Raw genomic sequence first — 26197 nt, forward strand, 5'->3', positions numbered from 1 at the left:
GGAAGGATACCTGCCCACAGCCTGCTTCACTACGGTACTCATGCACACAAACATGTACGATGCACAAATGATAAACTACATAGCACACATGCTGCATTTTTCACTTCAAAACCATGTGTGTTCCCTTGTGGAAAAAGTACACTGTAGCATACTTTTAAAAAGAATGTTCATTCTGGAAATAATAAAGCTACTTCAATATAATATACTTTGGTGCAAACTGTAATATTAATCGCATGTTATTTGCAATTAAATGAAAACGTATAATAGTTAAAATTTATATTAAATGCAACTATTTGATCTTAAGAGTGTATTTATGGACTCACATAAGTAGGACTTGTTTAATTATGTATTTTTTTCAAATACTTCTGTTGTCTTTTTGTAATATGGTTAAAGTGTGCACACTACACTACAGTTAAATATATAATGACCTATCATAAAACTAATGTATATATGTATATATATATATATATATATATATATATATATAGAAGCAGGAGTCATTGAGGCCCTCTGTGACTCAGGCATCGCAGAGCTTTACACAAACATCAGCTAAAGATCGAATTGGCTGCTCTGGGTGAGTATTTATGATGTTGTGTAACTCTGATTTGTTTTTGTCGTGTTTTGTGTTCACTGGTGTTTGTATTTCTAGAGGGCGTTCTCTGAAACTGCTGCGGCGAGCATCTCTGTCAGGAGTGCCAGGTTCACCTCGGTTGCTTCAGCGGCTGCTCTCTCGTCGACGTAGTGACGGACATGCTGTACGTTCGATCGGCTCCATCAATCCTGCATTTCATCCTGACTGATGCATCCAACCCTAGAGCTCCAGCTTTCTCCTTAAATGGATCACAGAACAGCAGAAACTAGGACAAGTCTGACACCAAAGTTCAGTCTGTATGCAACTCCTTCAGATTTGGAGATAAAACAGAATTTGGTGTCCTGATTAGGATTTGGGGCCTCTGTAACTTCGTAGCCAGTTCCGAGCACTGAAACTGCAACTGGTGTCAAGAATCTTTACCATTACTGCCCCGTGTAAATATGTGAATACTGAAAAGAAAAAAAAAAAAATGTATAGCCTGAATGCACTGTAAGTCACTTTGGATAAAAGCGTCTGCTAAATGCATAAATGTAAATATTGTGATTTTGATCCGAAATTTCACACTCTTCTTCACCTATGAATGTATTTAATATGTACATGTTTTGACTAATAATACAGAAAGACTACAATGATAAATTGTGATTAGTTTATGTGTAAGTATGTGTGTGTGTGTGTGTGTGTGTGTGTGTGTGTGTGTGTGTGTGTGTGTGTGTGTATATATATATATATATATATGCAATTTTTATTTTATAATGCTAGTGTTGCCAAAGTTAATACCAACCCAAAAAAGTATAAATATAAAATTATTTTACACAATCTATAAAAACACACAGAGAAAACGCACTTGCAGAAAACCATTTACAATGGAAGTATTAACGTATTATGTAGTGTATGTACGTTTTTGTACGATTTTCCATTTTTCCTTTTTTTTTATTTGACCTTGAATTTTTTTTATTCTGCATATTACATAAAAATGATACAATGTAATTTCAACCACACCTCAGATCATAACTCACCACAAAGTATCTAAACTAAACTCAATTATTATTATTTATTATTTGTCATTTTCGATGGTATGGATACTGTTAAATGATGGTGTTTACCTTTGATACTCTTTCATTTTTATGGACTTTTTAGCATGTATTTTGAGGACGTTGGCACATAGCTCTGACTGCTGCAAAATGTAATGAAATTATAAGTCATTTTGTAATTCACAGGCTATAATGATCATCACTTCATCAGGCTTAACTAGGAGAAAAATATAAACTCTAATTTGGTAATACGTTACAATTAGGTTTAATTTGTGAATACATTATGTATTATGAACTAACAATGAACAATTTCATTCAACTTCAGAATTTATGAAACTGAAAAACATGTACTATTGTACACATTTGTTCATAATAGATTAATGTTACAGTTGTTTTTCAACCAAAAATATGAAACATTTATTAGTATACACTCAGCAGGTTGTGGCTAGTAATATTTAATTTTTTAAAGTAATTTTTTTTTTCAGCAAGGTTTCATTAAATTAATCAAAAAATACATTAAAGGCATTTATAATGTTACATAAGATTACAAATAAATAAAATTTTCTTTTCATTAAAGATCAGATTTTTTTCTCTTTTTTTTTTGCATTAAGTGGCACAACTGTTTTCAGCATTGATAAGAAATGTTTCTTGAGCACCAAATCATATAAAAATGATTTCTAAAGGATCATGTGACACTGAAAACTAGACCAATGATGCTGAAAATTCAGCTTTTTCATAATGGATAAATCTAAAATGTAAAAATGCAATACAATAGAAAAGTTATTTAACATCGTAATATAGTATTAAAATATCACCATTATTAATATATACATATATACCAAAGGAGACGACTTTCAAAAATCGCACTGACCTCAAATTTTTGAACAGTAGTTTATGTTATTTAACATCAATCAAGATTGAATATATTGTTCATTATTTCATGTTTTCATTAACTTAAATGTTAACATATAAAAACCCATATAGTAAAGTAATACCACATATTTATATTGATGTGGTCTACTCTATAGTGACCCATTAGAGATAATACAAAACTGCATTAGAAAGTGATTCAAAAAACAGCAGCCACATCGTTTCATACATATGGAATAACTTTATTGTTATTAGGCGAAAAAGTAATCAAGCATGCAAACAGCTTTTATTGAAAAACAGAGGAGAAACAATCCAGAAGGAAGGGGGAGGGGGGACATATTCAATATCTGTACAGATGAAAGTATAATACAATATATACCACTATTGTACACTGGAATACAATATATCAGGAGGGCAGGAGTCACAGCAAAACAACCTGCGCTTGAGTCAGTTACATGAAGCAGTCAAACATTTCATTTGTGCTGCTCTTCACACCAACAATATCAATTATGTTCTAGAGCTAATAAACACACCCACACAGAAAAGTGCTCTGGTATAGATGTTGCCAACTTAAAAATGAAAACTCAATCTTTTAAAATCAAAAGCTCATAAAGCCTCCATCATCATCATGCTTCACTTGGCCTTCACTTGACCAAAGTTAGGCCTCGTTCCAATAGTCCAGTTTATCATTTTCAGAACCAATCCTCTGTCATACAGAAGTGTGGCACGCACAAACACTGCAGATCAGAGCTGGGGAGGGTATCTCATTAAGGCTGATAACAACAGGTTTGGCCACCTGTTTTTTTTGGCAATGGCGGGTTAAATGCAACAGCTCAGCAAAGTTTCAACAGATACGAGTTCAACACAATCTCTAGGATTTTCCATCCGTTTTATCCTCTACCCAGTGACCGAAGCACAAAGCTCAACACCTCTATTTATGTTTAACTTTTTTTTGGTTTATATGAATCAGTTGCCAAGGTGACAAGAAAAATCTGTCTAGAACAGAATATGGATATCTCAAAAGAAAACTCTTAAACCGTCCTTGACACACATTGCCCTATACTTCAGCATATTAGTATGGCCTAACACACAGGTAACATTATTACTACAGCGCTGAACTTCGACTATCCTGAAAATATCACCCACTCTGCTACTTTCTGTTCAGAATTTACCAGAGTCTACATTACATTTCGATCCTAAGTAAACATCTATGAATTGTCTTGTACTGAACAGTGTTTTAAGAAGACAGGACATGCAAAATGTTACAATAAAACCAAATGATGAGTCTGAACGACTCTGAGCCACACCAAAGGCAACACTGACAATTTCAAAGGACAATCTGAGATGTCTCAGATGTCCAGATACTCCATGCTGGCCTGCTGAGCTCTAAGAGCGTAGTGGGATGATTAAGTAAAAGTGAAATGCTGCTGGAACTATTTTCCAGGCTTTTACCACGTAGTGTTCTTTGGATAGACAGCAATGAATTGTGGGTAACACAGGTTAGAGAAGCAACGTAGACAAAGACGGTCATATCACTGAATTGATACCTGTTTGTTCCATGTGCCAGAGGTGTGTTGAGGACATAAACATATGATCAAGGAGACCCTGTTACTTACTAAGTGCAGACAGATGCAGGGCTGAAGTTTAGACTCAGTGAGACAGTCAGTGTTTCAAATTGGATTGTGAATCATTAAGTTGGTAAGAAAGCCATGAACCCAGCAATGAGGGTCAAAGTGCACTTTGATTATTTAAGTACTATGTGGATACTAGCAAAGCTCAAGGTTGATCTTTAAGGGATATTTCAACCAAAAATGAAAATTGTCAACATTTACTCACCCTCATACCATTATGTACGACTTTTTTCTTTTGCAAAACACACACACAAAAAAAAAACGACTTTCGGGTCCAGTGTTATTTTGGACCCCATTGACTTTCATTATATGGACAGAAACATTCCAAAGATCGTCTGTGTTCCCAGAAAAAAGTAAGGCATTGGTTTGGAATGACATGACAGTGAGTAAATGAATAACAGTATGTTCAATTTTAGTTGATCTCTATAAATTAGTGTGCACCATGTATATATTTTAGGTGAATGACACTCAATTTCTGTAATAAACACTCCAAATTTGACATTTTAAGACTTTGATAATATTTAAGGAATGCGTTTCACACTCATACGATGCTTGGTGCATATGTAAATTGGCTGCACCATTATTTGTTAGTTGAATCACAGTGTGTGTGTGTGTGTGTGTGTGCGTGTGTTATGCCAGGAAGCTCACTCTGCTATATGGGTTGTGAAGTATCAAGACTGGTCCATGGGTTCAAAGGTGGTGGGAGGCTCCGCACCATGACTTTCCATATCCTCCTGTTTGTCAGGAGCCTCTTCTTCCTTCGCATCCTGCTTTGCTGCAGCATGCTGGCACAAGTGTTTGTCCATGGATGCCTGTATGCTTGAGACCATCTCCTGCAAACGCTGCCGTTGGGCCTCGATCACGGCGGGCTCCAGCCCTAAACCGCGCCCCTCACGTAAAGTGAGCATGCCCGGGGCCACACGCACCAACTCCTCCCCTGACAACGTTAACCCTTCACCTTGAACGCTGCCGCTGAGATCCACGCCGCTGCTGTGCTGCCGCCTGATTGGTGGGTGTTCAGGAGGGGCGGAACCCAACGAGTGACCTTTGCCCTGGAAGGCCGTGACGTTCTGCTCTTTCCTGCGCACAGCACCACCGGCGCCCAGTCGCAAGCCGTGTGCGGGGCTTCCCTCACGGCTACGGGAGGCTGCATCTGAGCAGAGCTGGGAAAGGGCCTCCTGGACGAGCTCTTCCACATCAGGGCCCACTGGAAAATGGCCGGCTGTGTCCACACACAGCTCCAAACGCTCCTCTGCAGCATTGAACACAAACGTTTTACCCAACAAATGAGGCAGTGTGCAGTGCTTCCCGTCCAACAGACCTTAACACAGAAATACAGTTCATTAGATTCTCTAATGTTCTCAAAAATGTTTACAATACTCCTAAAAAAACATAATATGTATTGCAATTTATTAGCATTTTTGTGGAATAGCAATGGCAAAAAATAAAACAAAAGGACAAAAAACTAAAACAGTAATAAAATATCTTTTTGGCTTGGAAGACAGATCATATATTTGTCAAATCAAACAAACTAATAAACAAAAACTTTTAACGTTTAAAGGAAAATAAACCTGAATAAGAAATACTTCAGATTCTAAAAACTAATTCTATGTCACATTAAATATATTTGTGACGATGACAAGTTGAAGCACAAGATCATTTCATGCTGGAAAACATGATCATCAGATTTTAAACAAACCTGAGGAGTTCATGCAGCTTGAGTCCCGCTGTCATTAAACAATTACTTTTATCCAAAGCAACTTAAACTGCAATCAAGGTACACATTCAATTTTTTTTTACCGTTCTTGCTCTCCCTGGGAATCAAACCTGCAACCTTGCAATTGTTAGCACCATACTCTACTGCTTGAGCTACAGTAAAGCAGAAAGAGGGACAAACCTATTACTAAAATATTCTGAAATGTGTTAACTTTTAATTTCACCTTCGCACTTAAATTGTTATGCAGATAGTATAATTTCTAAAGAAAAATAAAATAAAATTATATTATATTAAATAAAAAAAATCGTCATTTAAAACTTAAAAAAATGCAGCTTTTCACTACTTTTCTCTGACTACTGGGCATGTACAGACCATCTAAATTTTTTTTTTTTTTTACTCCAGTGCATTGCCTTTATCAGCCAGTGGCAGAACAAACAAAAGTATGGATTAACAGAGGACCGCTTCCACACCACAAACCATGAAACTTATTCTGTATTTTTAAGAAAACAAAACCTGTTCTGAATAAGAACCGGTTCTCAAACCCTCCACTCAAAATACAGTGTTACTGCAAATGCTTTTGGCAAGACATATAGTCTTTGTCATGCCAAGCACAATTTGGAATTTTGAAAACTCAATTCAAATTGTGTCAGAAAGTAATAAAAAGACAGATTACCCATGTCTTTCTTCACAATATTGTAGAAGACTCCTCCTTGTTGGAACAGGTGAGGCAGTTTCTTGGCATATGTCCAGATATCTTCACCTGAGAGAAACCGAACAGGAGAGAGGAGAAGAGAAAAACATTAAATAGACAGGCCTCACACACACATTTAGTATGACACAGTATTCTCATAAAGCAGATCTATAACAGGACGGTGCGTCTTACCCATAAGTGCTGCAAGGAGACACAGTGATGACATCTCGAGGTCAATGTTGTCTTGAAGTTCCCTGCTATTGGTGCGGCTGAGTCGTGGGTCAGAGTGAGTGTGCGTTTGAGGCATGTGCGTCTGGGTCATGTGGGTTTCGGGAGAACTCTCTTTCAGCGCTTCCACAGAGATGCGGTCGCCATGCTGAAGCGCCACGGGCTGGTTCTGGTCCTCGGGACGCGGCGGGGGCAGCTCTTTGGGTGGGAAGCCATGTCGGATGCACAGCTCTCCGGACGACAAGTTGAAGACCTGGATGATGGAATTCTGGAGCTCACCGTAGGTGGTGTGCGGTTGCAGCGTAAGCATGGCCTGCCGCCCATCGCTGGTTGTTACACGGATTTTCTTCTCTCCGCTGGTGGGTGGCACTTTGGTGGGTGTGGGAGGTGCAGAGGATGATGAAGAAGAAGGAAATGACAAGCGAGAATCCTGTTGGCGCAAGCGGTCTGTGCTGCGGCGCTGGGACAGGGCCGCCTGCTCGCTGATGCTGTGCTGCAAGACCCTCTCGGTTTTGCTCATCACCAGCTCCTCTTTATGCAGGGTTTTGCCCTTCTGTCCAGTCAGGATGATTTTAGTAGGAGGGTGAGTGGCAGATTCACTCCCGTCTCTCCCGTCCTGCACATGAGCACCTTCGATGGCCACTGGATTGTATTCGTCTTGGCTCCTCTTGGCGGTGTGATGCAAAATGGTGTTCACCACTTTTTGGACCAGAATCTCACTGCCGAACTCACCGGGGAAGTGTTTTGTGACGAGTCGCATCGTTACATCATAAACATTGCTGTTGAGAGTCTGATCCATTTCGTACTGGAACCAATAAACTGTCTCACGCACCACACGGCCGCCCCACTCCAGAGTGATGGGAAAAGCTTCAGGAAGATTGTCGTACTCCTTGCCCTCCCAGAAGTGTTTGAACCCGCAGCCGCACTTCCCACCCTCTGAGCGAGTATTGGTACGGTCTCCATCCAAATAGACCACAGAGCCGTCGCCACAAACGCGCCGCACTGAAGTTCCGTGACACCAGGTGCAGGCAGTGAGTGTGCTGAGTTTGTAGTCGGGCACCAGCACATCTTTTTCTGGGTTATAGGAACAAACCAAACTATTTAAAGGAAAGCTGTAGTTCTTGTCAGCTCGCAGCGTCCCGTGAGTCGACTTGGCCAAGTTGTAGAGTTTCCCTCCCGGTATGAGCCACTCTGCTGGCACGTGGAGCTCCGAAAGGGCATTGCAGACAAGGCAGCGGTGGAGACGACCCTCCTGAACGGATTTCTTAGCCGCTTCAGTCACCTCCTCTGGCTGCACGCCGATCACTCCAGTGCGTCGATATATGTACTGGTGGACGTCGGCAACTAGAGCAGGGTGGATGCTGTGCTTGTCCATGAAGACATCCTCCATTACGCCTACGAGCCGCAGCAAGTACTTCTCCTGCAGGCTCCTGTCGCCGCCGATCAAACAGCTTCCACTGGAGTCCAAACTCACGTATTTGTGAATCAGCTCTTGAGGAACACCCCAAGCTTTTGGGAGAAGTGCAGCATTTAAACGGGGCAAAGGCAAGCCCTTGATGCCCACTAGGGGTAGATAGTGATTTCTGCCAGAGCTACTCCAGGCGATGCAGATGGGCTTGTTCAGAGTGCCATCTTTTCCTCGGCACTGCTCCTCTGGAACCAGGCCTGGCAAGAAGGTGGCAGAGTAATCGCCTGAGCTGCGCATACCGCTCAGTGAGTCCAACAGGATTATGGGTCTGTGCAGTACATTTGCCAGGCCAAAAATGTGAATATTCCTAAGGCCCAATGGAACACCTTCTGGAGGGATAAACAATGGGTCACACTCATTAATAATGTCTTCCCATTCTGCAGCATCTATAAAGTCCTGGAAAAGGGCTTTGTAGCGGTCTATGTTCTGTTTGAAATTGAGCTTCAGGTTTTCTCGAAGGGCATGCCAGAAGAGTTCACGTCCAACTAATGCCCTGGACACGGCATGGACCAGGCAGTGTCCGTCTCCGTCCACATGCACAGGAATAAGACACTCTCTATTTAAGTTTGCTTTCTTGATCTCCTCCAAAGTGTCATGCAGGTAGATTAGGCTTCCTGACCGGTCCCGTCCATACCCAACAGTGGACACATGCTCTTGCTCGATAAGAAATGCCCGGTCCCCGAGAAGCGAGCAGTCGAAGATCTCTCCCTGGTTCATTTCCTTCAAGAGTTTGGCAGTGCCTGTCTGTTTGTCCATGCCATAGCGGGTGAGGACGGGAGACAGCAGCTTGCAGTGATAGTTGGACAGTCCCAACACTTTCACCAGCTCTGAACCCTTTTTAGGAGGGCCTGGCACACCCAGCAAAGCATTTCTCAGCAAATTATGAAGCACTACATCTGGGTCAGTCACTTCCTCCACATTCGCGAGGTTCTTCTGTTCGTGTCTCTGGCCGCACTCAGTGCACTCGATGCTCATGGAGGTGTGTGCGGGGAAGAAGAGCTTCGCCTGGCACTGCGGGTCCGGGCACATCCCGCATAAAATGCGCCTGTCCTTCTGTTTCGAGCCCGGAATCAACGACATAGTCCAATCCAATATATCTTCTGACGCAGCGGTTCACCAAAGCATCGCTGTCTAATCAGTGACGGGAGATTAAAAAAAAAAAAATTATGTCACCTCACGCAGTTTCTGTTTACCAGTAACACACACAACACGGAAGCGGTTCTGTAACACAGTGTGACGCTATGGGCAGCACAAGGCATGCTGGGAGATGAAGTTCTTAACCGTCACAGGTCTTCTAACGAAATTATTTGTAAAAATAATATATAAAATGTATTCTAATATTATACAAAATGTATTTATTTATTTATTTATTTATTTATGAAATACAATATTTGTCTACTACCGACTGGGAGGAATCTTACGATAAAATAACAAAAGTGACTTTAACAAAACTACAATATCCACAATACAAAGAAGGTCAAAGGTTGTTTTGTGTTTTATTGAGTTCAGCAATCTTTGCATGGGCGTAAGAATAAATTGCAGCTTTTTAGAAGACATAATACACGGTTTAATACATTATTTCTTTATTTTCTCTGTAGTGGCGAGTGCTTATAGTTCACAGGATGAAAAAATAAAATAAAATGTAATGTTATGTTGCATAAGCTACAACAAATAATATTGTTTATTATAATATGATTTTATAATCATTAATTAATTTATTGTCGAGTTGAGATAATTATCCTTTTATTTTATTTTTATTTATTTTTTGCAAAAAAGAGACAACATCATGCTTGAACATGTGATTTGTAAAGAAAACAAATAAAAAAGTTGATAGGCTATTGTGACAGTATTTTTGTTGAACAATGCAAATTCCAGTATATAAAAAAGTAAAACTAGTTATGCAATTAGCTTTACAATAAAGTTGTCCGGTTAATTTCAAAACAGTCTAAATTGCAATTTCCATTACAAAATGCTATTAAACATAATGCATGATTTGCCATGTGGAGGAAACTTCCATAAAAATGACAGAATTACTTGTGGCCTTTTAAGTAATTTCCAATAGATTAAATTTCCTTGAATTATGCAAAATGTTCATAAAGAGTATGAAAAATAGTTCATAAAATGCTAACTGTAAATCGTCTAAAATGTATTATCCATTGCAGAATGCCATAATTAATCAAATGTATCGTAGAGGAAATGTAAATGACTTTCATAAATATAAAAAATAAAACATAAAGAGGACATAAAGCGAAAGCCCCCTAAACGTCCCGAATGGCCGCTGCACGTCCTGTGAACGTCCCCGTGAATGTCCGGAGGACGTCAAGAAGACCCCACACGCTGACGACCGGGGGTCGTTCGCAGAGTCCATTTAGGGGACGTCCTGGGGTACTTTTTTGTTAGCCGTTTATTTATTTAAATAAATATTAACTGGTACATTTTTATCATAAAATAATTTTATATTCAAATTAATATTTATAGTTATGTTCATTTTCTTTTATTAGTTCGGAATACAGTTTGTATCAGATATCGCCTTAGATTTAGTAAATAAACAACGCACTTTAGTCACTATTATTACCGTGCCTATTATCGATGTGATCTGATCAAATGGTTCTGTGGAAGTGGGATATCAGATGTATTCAGATTCACAGTCGTGCAGACAGAAGATTAAACTGAGTTTCAGCACCAGAGTGATTGATTGCAGTCACACCATCTGCGCTTCAGAGTAGCGCGGTCACGCTTTATGCGCTTCAAGTTCATTGCGCGACTACTCAACGGTGAGTGGTAGATTATGATTCGAGCGTGTTCAAGGCGCTGCAGTCTTCTTCAGTAAATCCTCCTTCGGTTGTCATATTTATTCATATTCATATTCACGGCCTTCTATTTAAGTTTTCACCATTTAATTTGCTATAATTCTGTTTTTTTTTATTCATTTATGTATTTTCGGGTTCAAAGTTATAGGCCTATCCTTTTTCTTTTTTTATGTGGAATGCCGCTAAATTAATGCATAATTTGGATTATGTTCTGTCTTTCTACTAACATTATTCTAAATCAATTGGATTTATTAAAATATATATTTTTTTAAGAATGACGGAATTCATTCACGTTTAAAGTGTTATAAGTGAATGTTATCATTCAATCTGTACCTGCTATTGGTGTATCCTGTTTATATGGAGAAAATCAAAAAAGTGATGGGGGAAAATTATTAAAAAGGACAAAACCAAACAGTTTTTGATGTAATTTCACTGTTTCATAATTTAATAATTGCATGACAAAATAAAGAAAAAAAAAACAATAAATGAATAAAATAAATTGTTTTTGTTGTACATGTCCACACATACCACTGTGGTGATTTTTATATAATTTTACTGTATAACTCTTTAATAATTGCATGCCAAAATCATGGAAAATGCTAGCTTATTCATTATACATTCAAATTTTGAATATTCATAAAAAAAATATACATTTTTTTACAGCATTTTTACACAAGTGCCTAAAACGGTTAACAGTACTGTAGCTTTGTAGAAAAAAATTCTGGGGGAGTTTGCAGAAAACAATTAAATTGTACCTTTTTATGGATTTTTAAAAAGTATTATCATTGAGGAAGAAGATAGCATTGGTCATGATTTGGTAAGCAATTGTTAAACAATTATATAGTAAAGTAAGATGACAATCACAGTCTTACCTGAGATGTAGAAAAAGAGTCGGAGTTGGCAGAAAAACATTTATTTGAATTTTTTATGAATTTTCAAATATGAGTGAATAGTGAAAAAGATAACATGTTTCATGATTTCGGCATGCAATTATTAAAGAATGATACAGTAAAATTATATAAAAATTACCACTGTGTTACTTGGGAAAAGGTAGAACAAGAACGTGGTGGAGTTTGCAGAAAAGAATCTGATTAGAATTTTTTAAGAATTTTCAAACTTTGACTATATGAAAAACGTACTATTTTTCATGATTTTGGCACGCAATTATTAAAGAATGATACAGTTAAATCATATGAAAATGACCACAGGGGTACTCCGAGACATGTAGAACAATTGTCTGGTGAGTATGTAGAAAACAATTTGATTCGATTTTCTTAATGAATTTTCAAATATGACTTTATAGTGAAAAAGATAGATTTTTTTCGTGAATTTGGCATCATGTTTGATGAAGAGCCTGCATGCTCGTAACGTCACTACATACGATATGTGAATTTACTAAAGAAGACGGCAGCGCCTTGAACACGCTCGCACCTTAATCTACCACGCACCGTCGAGTAGACGCGCAATAAACTTGAAGCGCAGATAACGTGACCGCGCAAATGGTGTGACTGCAGTCTGCTCAGCCCCCTACACTGCGAACAGGTAAGGTCAAGAGTGTCAGATCTACTCTACAGAACATTTAGTTGTGATTTTTATTTTATTTAATATAATAACGAAAATAGAGTTGCATGAATGAATTATTTATTCATTTCCTTTCCATTTTTGCTCGGAAATGGCGAAATACTCGACTGGTTTTATCAGCAACTTCATACTCTTCCCTGTCTCTCCCTTTCTTTATCAAGAGATTTATATATCAAACACCAGCCTGTTCTATTAATAGCTGTATTGTCACATTCATTAGCTATAACATAAGGTATTCATGGCATTCAGCCTAATCTGTAATGCATCAGCAACTGCAGCTAACTTTAATGAAGCCCAAGTATATCAAACTGTTTTTTTCTATAGCCTATATTTAGCATGAGTACATGCAAACATGTAACATAATAGCACTTCCACAGATACTTTCACACCACCATCAGGGGGTGTCATCTTGTACAGTATTTTATTTGAGATCCTTGGAGATTTATAACATCTTTAGTAGATTGGAACTTCTTAATTATTGCCCTGGTGGTGGAAATGGGGATTTTCAATGCTTTAACTCTTTCCTCACAGCCACTTTCTACAAACCCGATGCCAAAAAAGTTGGGACATTGTACAAATTGTGAGTAAAAAAGGAATGGAATAATTTACAAATCTCATAAATGTATATTTTATTCACAATAGAATATAGATAACATATCAAATATTGAAAGTGAGACATTTTGAAATGTCATGCCAAATATTGGCTCATTTTTTATTTCATGAGAGCTACACATTCCAAAAAAGTTGGGACAGGTAGCAATATGAGGTCGGAAAAGTTAAATGTACTTAAAAGGAACCACTGGAGGACCAATTTGCTAAAAAGAGCCTCTCAGAGTGGTATAGTGTCTCTCAGAAGTCAAGATAGGCAGAGGATCACCAATTCCCCCAATGCTGCATTGAAAAATAGTGGAGCAATATCAGAAAGGAGTTTCTCAGAGAAAAATTGCAAAGAGTTTGAAGTTATCATCATCTACAGTGCATATTATCATCCAAAGATTCAGAGAATATTGAACAATCTCTGTGCGTAAGGGTCATGATCTAGAAGCGCAGGCATTGTCTCTGGGTCAAGGCTCATTTAAAATGGACTGTTGCAAAGTGGAAAACTGTTTGTTCTGTGTTCAGACGAATCAAAATTTGAAGTTCTTTTTGGAAAACTGGGAAGCTATGTCATTCGGACTAAAGAGGACAAGGACAACCCAAGTTGTTATCAGCGCTCAGTTCAGAAGTCTGCATCTCTGATGGTATGGGGTTACATGAGTGCATGTGGCATGGGCAGGCTACACATCTGGAAAGGCACCATCAATGCTGAAAGGTATATCCAAATTTTAGAACAACATATGCTCCCATCTAGACGTCATCTCTTTCAGGGAAGACCTTGCATTTTCTAACATGACAATGCCAGACCACATACTGCATCAATTACATCATGGCTGCGTAGAAGAAGGATCGGGGTACTGAAATGGCCAGCCTGCAGTCCAGATCTTTCATCCATAGAAAACATTTGGCGCATCATAAAGAGGAAGATGTGACAAAGTAGATTTAAGACGGTTGAGCAACTAGAAGCCTGTACTAGACAAGAATAGGACAACATTCCTATTCCTAAACTTGAGCAACGTGTCTCCTCAGTCCCCAGACGTTTGCAGACTGTTATAAAAAGAAGAGTGGATGCCACACAGGGGTAAACATGGCCTTGTCCCAACTTTTTTGAGATGTGTCGATGCCATGAAATTTCAAATCAACTTATTTTCCCCTTAAAATGATACATTTTCTATGTTGTACATCTATGTTGTATTCTGAATAAAATATTGAAATTTAAAATTTCCACATCATTGCATTCTGTTTTTATTTACAATTTGTACAGCGTCCCAACTTTTTTGGAATCGGGTTTGTATTTTGTTGAGCTCAAAAATCTTTTCTGTTTTGCACATCAGAACTATATTATTTTGGTTTTACTCCTTGTGATGGATTATTAACGGAATTGGGTTTTTTTTGTTACTCATATTTATAATCCTGTGGAGCAGGAAGTCATGGCAGGACAGTTTAATTATCCTAGTCACCCTGGTGTGCTAAGAAAAAAGAAATTCAATATACATGGGAATATACTTCAGAGATATTTTACTCATAAGAATTTCCAGGGGTGCCAATAGTTGTGGCCAACATGCATTGGAGAAAAACATTTATTTTACAATTAGACCCCCACCCACACACTTTCAACTGTTTTACTTAAATGAAATAAAAAAATGTTTTGAATGGAAGATCAAAAGGATAAATAATGCAGATTTACTTTCACAACATCCTTTACTCATATTTACCAAGGGTATCAATAATAGTGCAGGGTACTGTATAATTTTACATCATATGCAGTATACCGATGAAAGTATTTCCTCTTTAACCCAAAGTAAATGTGAAGAAGACATGCTTAAATCCTCAATAATCTAAATATATATTTACCAGAGGTGGGGGACTCGAGTCAGATGACTTGATTCGAGTCAGACTTAAGTCCCAAATTTTAGGACTTGAGACTTGCTTGACAGATTTTCATAAAAGACTTGACTTTGACTGTATTCATGACTTGATACTTGACTCGGACTTGAGTTAAATGACTTGAAATAACTACACGTAATTTAACGTACAGTATGTGTTGTCTTATCGTCTTTCGTTCAATAAATATCTGTTTGTTTTTCAACGTACTGCAACCTAACCAAGTGACGCAGCAGGCAAGCAGAGTGTGGGCCGTGTTGCCAACTTAGTGACTTTGTCAATAGAGACTTTTTTAGCGACTTTCTTCCAGAGAAAAAAGGAAAGAGAGAATCGGATAAGCCGTATTTAGTTTCTGAGACTCGCCAGTATACTGCCGCACGAGCGCGAGCTCTCTCTTTCTCAGCGCGCGCACCTCTCTCTGCGTCTGATCTGTTCTGCGAGTTGCTGAGCGGAACAGCGCTTTAGATTAAACAAGATATTCTGTCACTTCTAATTCTATTTTACATGCAAATATAGCCGAAATCACAGCAAAGGCATTGTCTTTTTCTTATGAGTATTTGATTTCATTAGACGACGTCATGATTAGAATCTATATTTTTGTGCAGATTAACATCTAACGGAGAGCTGGTCTTAATTGGCCGCTTTCAGTCACTATTTGGCTTGAGGCTTGAGAATGTCCCATAGGCTGCCAAATAAGTAACAGTGTCAAGGTCCAAAAGTATGAAAGACCATCAGAATAGTTGATCTGCCATCAGTGGATCAACCGTAACTTTATGAAGCGAGGAGAATACTTTTTGTACATAAAGAAAACAAAATAACACATTTATTCAACAATTTTTCTCCTCTGTGTCTCTCCGCATCACTGTTGCACCATTTTGGAGAATACGAGCTGAACTCAAACGGCGTACACTCTACCTAAATACTTTTCATGCTTTTATGTTGGACTAATTTAAGCTTCATTTATATCTTAGGCTATGTAGTTTTAATTTTTATTTATTTATTTGTTCAAGATTTCTATTGTATTAACAACTCAGCTGTTTGTTGACACTTTTTGAGTAGAAATGCATTGCAATTTTGTTTTGTTGCAAATAAAACTCCTATAGTCCATAACTACTTTAGTTTTAAGTTATTTTAATATATAAATTCAGTTAAAACATCAAACATTTGTAATACTCGACAGTGACTTGCTTGACTCAAGTTATGACTTGAATTGCTTGACAAAATCAGTGACTTGACTTGACTTGACTTGACTTGAATTGACTTGATTCTAACAAAAAATGACCTGGACTTGCTTGAGACTTGAATGTTAAGACTTGAGACATACTTGTGACTTGCACATGTGTGACCTACTGTCACCTCTGATATTTACTATATTAAAAGGTTACAGTGTTGCTTCAGTAAACGAAAGAGAGAGGGGAGAGAGAGGGGAGAGAGGTTGCTTCATCCACACAATACCAGAGTATAAAAGCGAACACCAAAGATTCTCTGCCTAATTTTTGCATTCATTACAGCAATACGACTACACTGGGAAATGGCCACTGCAGGAAAGGTATGTAAACTTGTCTTTTGGTCTCTTTTGCTTTTTTCTGTAGAGCAGTTAATGAATTTTTTATATGACTCCAGTCCCTTTATACATTTAAGCTTATTTCAATTCATCTATTGATGAGGAACAGTTTACAGTGAAAAGTCATCTTAAAAATAAGATTCTATCTGAACGATATAATGCTAACATTTGAATGAGACTCTCATAAGAATGTTATGAATGCTTTAAGCCATCCAGTATAACCTACGCTTAGAAAATATAAGCCAAAAAACGTATGCTTAAGAAAAATTTGCTAGATAAATGTCTTGTTTCAAATGTGATGGCTTGAATATATGTAATTATTGCAAAGAACAAGTGATTTGCTGCACTTCTAATTGTAATGCAATATATATATATATATATATATATATATATATATATATATAGGCTATATATGAAGAGTTCAGATGCAAAAGCCTCTAAGTGCCATCTGAAATATTCATCTAAAATTAGGATTTTTATCAGGTTCTAATAGCCTGGAAAAGGACCTGCACATTGCCATTAAAGTAAAATGACTCAACCTAATCATAGGCGCTTGATAAAAATCCTAATTTTAGATGAAAATTTCAGATGGCACTTTTTGCTTTTGCATCTGAACTCTTAATATATATACATTATATACATATATGTATATATATATATATATATATATATATATATATATATATATATATACATTATATATATATATATATATATATATATATATGTATATATGTATATATATATATATATATGTATGTATATATATATATGTATATATGTATATATATATATGTGTGTATATATATATATATATATATATATATATATATATATATGTAGAGAGAGAGAGAGAGAGAGAGAGAGAGAGAGAGAGAGAGTATGTTTTTTTCTTCTGTTGTTTGAATTGGTCATTATGCCAGTTTACTGCCAAATGGGCTGCCCACTGCTGTGTGTGTGTGTGTGTGTGTGTGTGTATATATGTATATGTATGCACTTTGGATGGGTTGAATGCAGGTCATGACTTCCCACGAATTTGGAGTATGGGTCACCATACTTGGCTGAATGTCACAAGCTATGTTAAGCCAAACAGCTGGACAACCACCAACTATGGTTAGATCATGTAGATCACGTAGATCATGCAACTGTGGTTATATAAACATCTATAGACTACCATTAAATAACTAAACTGAACCAAGTTCTTCTGTGTGCTAAAGGTTATTAAATGTCGGGCTGCTGTTGCCTGGGAGCCCAATGTGCCCCTGATAATGGAAGAAATAGAAGTCGCCCCACCTCAGGAAAGCGAAATACGAATTAAGGTGGGAAATGTCCCATGAAAGTTGTCAAATCGCACTGATAATGCTGTACACCATTATTGGCTAACATGTTTTTCTTGTTTATAAGGTTGTAGTCACAAGTGTTTGTCACACCGACCTTTATCACCTGTTTGAAGGGAAGGACAAACGGGGTTTTCCCACTGTCCTGGGACATGAGGGCGCTGGTGTGGTGGAGAGTGTGGGACCTGGAGTCACTGATTTTAAAACAGGTCACAAAATAAAACTACATATTTATATGCATACGGACAGTTCACTCATGAATGAAAATTCCATCATCAATTACTCACACTCATGTCTTCTGAATTGAATCTTTTCATGAATCTTGTTATCTGGTTACCTAACTTTGTATTGTGTTTGTATTGGTTTATTAATGAACAAAACACTATGTTAAAATAATCTATGTTTTCTGGTCAACAGGTGATAAGGTTATTCCACTCTTCCTCTCTCAGTGTGGAAAATGCAGGTTCTGCAAGTGTCCAAAAACAAACCTGTGTGACAGCAGTTGGTAAGAAATGCAAACAACAGAACAACTTTTCACATTATGTAACCCTGGACCACAAAACCATTCAGTTGCACACAGGAATATAAAAACAAATAAATAAAATAATGCATTTAGCAGACGCTTTATATCCAAAGTGACTTACAGTGCATTCAGGCTAACATATTTTAACATGTAGCAATAGCCAACAATTAATTGTATGGGTCAAAATTAAAGATTTTTTAAATGCCAAAAATCATTAGGATTTTAAGTAAAGATAATGATCCATGAAGATATTTGTAAATGTCCTACCATAAATATATAAAAACTTAATTTATGATTAGTAATACGCATTGTTAAGGACTTTGTTTTGACAACTTAAAAGGCAATTTTATCAATATTTTTGCACCTTCAGATTCCAGATTGGCAAATATTGTCCTATCCTAACAAACCATACTAATGGTTAATATTATTCATATAAATAATTATTTATTCAAATTTCAGTTAATCTAAATCTATAAATCTAAATTGTAAAAAAAATACCCTTATGACTGATTTTGTGGTCCTGGGTCATATATTTCATCCACAGGTCAACTAAATATCATGACACTATGGCTGATCCTTCAACACGTCTCACTTGCCGTGGTCAGCCCATTCTGCAGTTCATGGGCACCAGTACCTTCTCTGAGTACACCGTCATCAATCAGTTTGCTGTGGCCAAGATTGATGATAATGCCCCACTCGACCGCGTGTGTCTGCTCGGCTGCGGCATCACTACTGGTTATGGAGCTGCTGTCAACACAGCTGGGGTGTGTATAGATGTTGTGTGCACTCAAGCACTTAACTTGGACACTTAAGCCACACTTGAATGAAAGTTTTTGCTTCATATAACAAAACGTTGAATCAAGGGCCATTCATTTGAAAGAAAGAGAGCACAAGGACACTTTAAGAAAAACATTTAATAATAATAATAATTCCTTAGATTTATATAGCGCTTTTCTAGGTACTCAAAGCGCTTTACATTATCAGGGGGTATCTCCTGTTTTACCTATTTAACTAAATTAAAGGTTAAAAGTTAATCTCAGCTGTGCTATACAACCAATAAATTAACAAAAAGTTAATACTGAGTAACTTACATTTTAAACAAGACTTAAACTTTAGACTTTAACTTTGTATTTCAATAATTTAAACACATTAAAAACATTCCAACATCTACAGTGCTCTGATGTCAGTTAATGGTCACAAGACATGCAATTATACAAATGAAATATTAAATGTTGTAGTAGTTTTGTTTTATTTTGAATTACTTATTTTTATGATTTAATAAATAATTAGCTTATCATTAACTCACAAACCCCCTGCAGTCCACTCACTCGCAAACCCCAGTGTGTTTTATCAAATGAATCAATGTGTTCAAACTATTTGGTTGAGTGAATATGTAATGATGAAACAGAGACGTTCGGATCCATGTGCAGAACTTTAATGATGAGAATGGTCAGACAGGCAATGATCAGTAACGGCATCAGGTATGTAGGGATAACCAGAATCGATAACCGAAACAAGCAGATGTCGGGGGCAAGCAGCAGAGAATCAGAGTCGGTATAAACAATCCAAAGGTCAGGTACAGAAGGAAAACACAAGGAAAATGCTCAGAAATGTCAGACTGGCTAAACAAGACTTTGCAGAGAGTGGGAGTGAGTGTGCTGCTTTTATGTGTGTGTAAATGAGGTGCAGGTGTGGCAAGGAAATTGGCTGATGAATGATGTGCAGGTGTGGCAGGGTGATTGTGATGCAGTGACTCATGGGGAATGTAGTTCGGGTGTGGTGCAACAGATGAGAGGTGCTAGAGTCCGAGTGACATCTGGTGGTTGATGTGGAATGGTCCTGATTGGAGTGCCCTCTACTGAAGTTCATGGGCACTCCATCTAATGATCGTGACAGAATAATTCAATGGCTCAATTATAGGAGTTTCTCATTTCCCATTATAAAAGTCTCATTTCAAAGGCGGTTGCATTTTTTGGACTCATATGTAATTGAAGCTGTTCCATTTCAGAAAAGCAACCATTATATTTAAGAGTAAGAGATTACATAACATCGATTAAGCCTTACAAGAAAAAAAAACAAAAAACAGTTAGACTTTTGGAACAATGCTTTACCAATTAGATTTGAGGATTTGATAAAAATCAGCGTGCTCACAGCAGGACAGATGGAGGTATCGGTGCTCTCACTTGCTCTTAAAATACTCCATAATTTTTGGTCATACAGGTTTAAGTAATAAATCTTTTGAATCCATAAAGACTGTTTATTTGTATGCACTCAATGAAACGTTGCGCTTCTGTAAAATAATTAAAGCAAACAAGATGCACTTTCTGCCGCCTCGGTCATGTGAACTTGAGCAAGAAACTTCGAAACTCTGTGTATGAGAAATAAAACTATAGAGAGTGAAATGTCTACTTTAAAAAAATAAATTAATAAGAATAAATAGAAAACTTGTGTCTTATGATGGATGCTTTTCATGAAATTTAATGTGTGTGCAGTGCACAATTAGCACTGTTTAAGATGGCTTTCAGTTCAATAAAATAAAAAACTACATTTTGGATTTTTATTCAACTAAAGTGGGCATGCTTGTGATCTGTACTCTATATATATATATATTTTTTTGGTCTTATGAAGTAATCTAATTTGTTGAGATAGTGAATTGGTGGGTTTTTTGTTAAATGTGAGCCAAAATCATCACAATTAAAAGAACCAAAGACTCAAACTACTTCAGTCTGTGTACACTGAAATTATTTAATACATGAGTTTCACAATTTGAGTTGAATTACTGAAATAAATTAACTTTTCCACGACATTCTAATTTATTGAGATGCACCTGTATATTAATGTATATATTTGTGTAAGATGTTTACACAAGTAATTTGCTTGTGTTTGTGTGAAGGTCACTCCAGGCTCAGTCTGTGCAGTGTTTGGAATGGGTGCAGTAGGTCTGGCTGCAGTCATGGGCTGTAAAAACGCCGGAGCCTCCCGCATCTTTGCTGTGGATATTAATGAGCAGAAGTTTGAGAAGGCAAAGGTCTTTGGTGCCACTGATTTTCTGAATCCGAAGGCATATAATAAACCCATCTCTGAAGTACTGGCAGAACTTACCAATGGAGGAGTGGATTACTCACTTGAGTGTGTGGGCAACACTGAAGTAATGGTAAGACCTGCCTGACACATTTTTGAAAGGTGCATTTATTTTCTAACTTATTTAAAAGCTTTCAGAATGTGACGTGTGTGAATTAATGCCTCTTTGACCTCAGAGAACTGCGCTGGAGTCATGTGTTAAAGGTTGGGGTGTGAGTGTTTTAGTTGGCTGGACTGATGTGAAGGACTTCTCTGCAAGGCCAATACAACTCTTATCTGGGAAAACCTGGAAAGGATCTTTGTTTGGAGGTAATCAAGCTGTCAGTTAATGCTTTCTATGGCTTTCAGAGAAAGAACTTGAGTACATGCTTGTGCATACAGTACATTTATTTATTTTTATGCAAAGGTTATAAAAGCAAGGACTCTGTTCCAAACCTGGTTTGCGACTACATGAACGGCAAAATAAAGCTTGACGAGTTCATAACGCACAAAATGAATATTGAGCAGGTCAACGATGCCATCAACCTCATGAAGACTGGAGAGTGGTATATTTGTCACTCACATCTTTCTGTATTTGAGGTTAATATTGTAAAAAATAAAGTCCTAATCTTTGTTTCCCACTTTACAGCATTCGATGCGTCCTGAATATATCCAAATGAGAAGCAAATCATCCTCACCCAAGCAGTTTCTAGGCCTGCCAGTTATATTCAGCTTATGCGCTTCACCTTCTTTGCAGTATTTGAGTAACAGCTGGATGCATTCAAGGACCCTCTTTAATAGCATATTCCAGCCCTCTGCTTTAACTAAACATTAATGTTTAACATAAAAAAGCTGTGATATTCATCTGCAAGGCAAAATGCTTCTGAAAAGTTTAAGAAAATGTCATCTGTGCCAAATAAAAAGAGAGACCAGCATGTAAATCATTTCAAGTGTTTTTGTATAACCAATTTATTATGCCGTCAACATTTCTCTTTTCTGAGCCAGATTATCCAGCATTTGTCTTGCTTACATAACCATAATAGGAATGTTGAGAAGCACCAGAAAATATGCAGCTGCAGCTTGAAACCAAACACTACATTTACTTTTACATTTACTACGTTCATATACAAACTTTAATCAATCCGATTGAGCTCGATCCGAATGAAATTTCGATTGGATTGAACGGGGTGTTTTATTTCTCTTCCAATACGATTGAGAGTGCATGTAAACACTCGATCATAATGAACCACGAAACTGAAAGGACTGCGCATGTGCAAGGACGCAGAAATAACTTAATGACATATGACGAACGGAAGGAGCGGCTCTTCCCTTTGAATAAAGCAGGGGCGTAGCTTTCTTTTCAGAAGTGAGGGGGACAGAAATTCTATATATATAATATAAAACATTACAATAGAACATTTCTGTAATCTATGTAGCCTACCAGTCAACAGTTTTTGAACAGTAAGATTTTTACATGTTTTTAAAGAAGTCTCTTCTGCTCACCAAACCTGCATTTATTTGATCCAAAGTACAGCAAAAGTAGTAATATTGTGAAATATTTGTACTATTTAAAATAACTATTTTCTATTTGAATGTATTTTAAAATGTAATTTATTCCTGTGATCAAAGGTGAATTTTCAGCATCATTACTCCAGTCTTTAGTGTCACATCCTTAAGAAATCAAATCATTCTAAAATGCTGATTTGCTGATTATTAATATTAAATTTAGCAAGCTTTAAAATCTCAATAAATTACATTTTGAAATATATTCAAATAGAAAACAGTTATTTTAATTAGTCTAGTAAAGATATTTCACAATTTTACTGTTTTGCTGTACTTTGGATCAAATAAATGCAGGTTTGGTGAACAGAAGAGACTTGGATGGTAGTGGATACTATAGGCAACTTTAATTTTTCTCTAATTTCAAGCTTTTAATTGGCTTAGAAATCTATAACTGCTGGACAATAATAATGTCAATTAGCAATGCATTGTTCATATGCTTCTTTATTTATCACCTGCTGGAGATGACTTTATAAACCATATATTGTCACAATCGTATGTTAAATGTCTTCGTGTTTCCAAAAGTTTCTGTTTTTCTGTGAAAACAACTGTTTTCATACAGTGATAGCTGGACGCTTTTGTCCATATTAGGAATTTCCTTGTATGACTTTCTGCGCGAGAGCGCCCCCGGCTTCGAGTATGAATGAAACACACACTGCAGGAGTGTTTAGTGCTCTTTGATGTTCATCTCGCCTTCTGGCAGAGGTGGGTAGAGTACCCAAAAACTGTACTCAAGTAAAAGTAAAAGTACTTATAGAAATATTTACTCAAGTAAAAGTAAAAGTACTAGTCTGAATAGTTACTTGAGTAAGAGTAAAAAAGTATCGGATAAAAAATCTACTCAAGTAGATAGTTACTAATTACTTTGGGTCATATATACTGAGCCTATTTTTATTTAGATATATAGATAAAAGGTATGTAATGTATGTGTGTGTGTATAAACATTTATATTTCATCAGCCTTTACTCAAGTCTTCAATGTCACATAATCTTTCAGAAATCATTCCAATATGTTGATTTACTATCAATGATGTTCTTTTTATCATAATCCTAAACAAAATGTCACAGGTTCCAAAAAAATATTAAGCAGCAAAACTGTTTCCAGCACTGGTAATAAATAAATATATTAGAATTATATTTTGAAGGATCATAACTCTGAAAACTGGAGTAACAGCTGATGAAAATTCGGATTTGCGTCACAAAATAAATTATATTTTATAGTATGTATTATATATGTATAAATAACCTCTGACACAGATAAGAGAGAAAAATCCTCACATGACCGTTAAGTTACAGAACATCTGTCTGTTTACTTAAGTAACAGATATAGGTGTCATGCCATAACATATTTTTAATACAACTGACTTTATATTAAATGTGAATTTAACATTGAAAGTCAATGTGATATAAAAACAGATACTAATCTTTCATTGTTCATAAAAAGAGCAAATAACATATACATTATCAAAAATTATTTTCACTGACAGTCTAGAGTTCAATCACTCTCAAAAACTCCCATTAAAATCACTGAAACTGTTAACACTGTGAAATCAATATCTTATTTACAGATTCGTACACACATCTGCACTTCGTTGTTTCTGACGAGAGAATTCGCCAGAAAGAGGTCCCCATGCAGTCAGCGAGCGAGTGAAGGAAGCACCGGAATTTTAGCGATGACTCATCTGAACACCTCTGATTGGCCATTGCATTCATAAGCTCAACAGAATCGTGTGTGATTGGTTATAATGAGCAGTGCTGTAAAAACGCATCTATCTCTGGCTCAGCGCCAGGAAGCGATCACAGATCTGAATTTAGCAGCTGATGATATGACTCACTGAACGTTCTCACGCCGGTGTGATTGTATTTATATTAATAAAATATTAATGGGCTATTTTTTTCTTTTAGAAGCTGCATTCAGCTTGGTTCCCTTCTGTTATAAGTCACACGTACAACAAACTAATGTCATAGGCAGGGGCGTTCGGACTGGGGGTAAAACCAGTACTGGTTACCAGGGCCCCAAAGGAAGAGAGGGCCCTTGAAAAGTCTGGAATACATATTTTCAGGCAGGGGAGGACTGCCGATGCATACGGCCCGGGATCTTGTGCAGCGCCCCTGGTCACAGGTATCGTGTACTGTAATCAAATGTAGCCCAAGTTATTACCTGTTGAACAGTAGACAGCACACGTGGTGTTCATCTAATAAAGATCTTCATTGCTAGCAAATAGACTTTGCAGATTTGCTTTCAATTCAATGCAGTTCCATAGCCACGTTTTCAACGCTGCTGATGTTAAACGTTACAACTCTGAGTAAACCACTTCAGACGCTCAGCGCACGCGGCAGGGAACTGAACGAATCATTCAAACTGATTCATGAACCTATTCACTCGTTTGACAACTGGTTTGATCAAGCCTTTGAACAGAGTCGACTCAAAAGAATGAATCATTCGCGACTGAGCATCGCTCATTGCCCAGAGAAAAGTAGACGGCGCGTTTGGAATAAACTGAAGCATTTATAACATTTATTGCAATAAGATAAAGTAAGGAGAGGAGCGTCGCCCACAGTAACGAAGTAAAAGTACAGATTTTTTCCAAAAAATTTACTCAAGTAAGAGTAAAATTACCCATCTTTAAATAAACTCAAAAAAGTATTAGTTACCCAAAAAATGTACTCAAGTAAATGTAACGAAGTAAATGTAACTCATTACTACCCACATCTGCCTTCTGGGTCCGAATAAAATATCAGGTCATGCGCAGACTATCCTGTCTCTTTGAGTTTAAATCTATATTTATTCACACCAGCTCTTGAAAACCTCTATACGAACACATTTGACTGAAAAAGTACGGGGGACGAATTTACATTATATTGAAAGTGTTTGTTTGTCTGTGTGTGTGTGTGTGTGTGTGTGTGTGTGGGATTTGAAGTTTGTTTAAACTAAAAGTTTAGCTAATTTTACTATGGTATTTTCAATTAAACAAATACTTAATTTGAGTAGATATCAGTTATAAATTAATTTGGTTTAAAAGCATGGCTAAATGCATTGTCTAGAAGTTGGTA

At 37.0% G+C, this 26197-nt stretch overlaps 3 protein-coding genes across 5 annotated transcripts in view; 2 read left to right on the forward strand and 1 right to left on the reverse strand.

Annotated features, from left to right (window-relative positions):
- The window catches only part of si:dkey-97a13.12 (jouberin), a 1745-nt gene extending 517 nt beyond the window's left edge, over positions 1–1228 (forward strand). For both annotated transcript variants that reach the window (XM_059562758.1, XM_059562757.1), the window contains 3 exons: positions 1–34; positions 489–574; positions 650–1228. The exon at positions 1–34 is cut by the window's left edge and continues 125 nt beyond it. In XM_059562758.1, the coding sequence (XP_059418741.1) occupies positions 1–34; positions 489–574; positions 650–800 (271 nt within the window). In that variant the 3' untranslated portion in view covers positions 801–1228. The remainder of the gene's footprint in view (positions 35–488; positions 575–649) is intronic.
- Positions 1229–2711: 1483 nt separating this feature from the next.
- Positions 2712–9469, reverse strand: LOC132154619 (deubiquitinating protein VCPIP1-like). The gene is made up of 3 exons (XM_059563254.1): positions 6725–9469; positions 6515–6601; positions 2712–5445 (listed from the first exon to the last, which is right to left on the reverse strand). Exons 1-3 carry the CDS (start codon positions 9306–9308, stop codon positions 4796–4798), a joined length of 3321 nt encoding a protein of 1106 aa, XP_059419237.1. The 5' UTR covers positions 9309–9469; the 3' UTR covers positions 2712–4795.
- A 3032-nt stretch (positions 9470–12501) lies between these two features.
- LOC132154622 (alcohol dehydrogenase 1-like) lies at positions 12502–22525 on the forward strand. Of its 2 annotated transcripts, none has more exons than XM_059563256.1 (10): positions 12502–12580; positions 16612–16649; positions 17882–17983; positions 18069–18210; positions 18419–18506; positions 19069–19288; positions 21418–21678; positions 21782–21914; positions 22012–22150; positions 22234–22525. In XM_059563256.1, the coding sequence occupies exons 2-10, from the start codon at positions 16632–16634 to the stop codon at positions 22262–22264; spliced, it is 1134 nt and encodes a 377-aa protein (XP_059419239.1). In that variant the 5' UTR covers positions 12502–12580; positions 16612–16631; the 3' UTR covers positions 22265–22525. The 2 variants fall into 2 exon arrangements, with proteins under 2 accessions (XP_059419239.1, XP_059419238.1); XM_059563255.1 differs by lacking the exon at positions 12502–12580 and adding an exon at positions 13100–13199.
- Positions 22526–26197: the final 3672 nt, after the last annotated feature.

Source organism: Carassius carassius, chromosome 12 (assembly GCF_963082965.1).
Source record: "Carassius carassius chromosome 12, fCarCar2.1, whole genome shotgun sequence".
In the NCBI taxonomy this organism is placed as follows: domain Eukaryota; kingdom Metazoa; phylum Chordata; class Actinopteri; order Cypriniformes; family Cyprinidae; genus Carassius; species Carassius carassius.

Coding starts and splice junctions, on each gene's coding strand:
- LOC132154622 (XM_059563255.1), top strand. CDS start 13,115: ATGGGGATTTTCAATGCTTTAACTCTTTCCTCACAGCCACTTTCTACA. Junction 17,984..18,068: donor AAAGCGAAATACGAATTAAG/GTGGGAAATGTC, acceptor CTTGTTTATAAG/GTTGTAGTCACAAGTGTTTG. Junction 19,289..21,417: donor CTGCTGTCAACACAGCTGGG/GTGTGTATAGAT, acceptor GTTTGTGTGAAG/GTCACTCCAGGCTCAGTCTG.
- LOC132154619 (XM_059563254.1), bottom strand. CDS start 9,308: ATGTCGTTGATTCCGGGCTCGAAACAGAAGGACAGGCGCATTTTATGC. Junction 6,602..6,724: donor TCTCCTTGCAGCACTTATGG/GTAAGACGCACC, acceptor GGTTTCTCTCAG/GTGAAGATATCTGGACATAT. Junction 5,446..6,514: donor TATTGTGAAGAAAGACATGG/GTAATCTGTCTT, acceptor TTCTGTGTTAAG/GTCTGTTGGACGGGAAGCAC.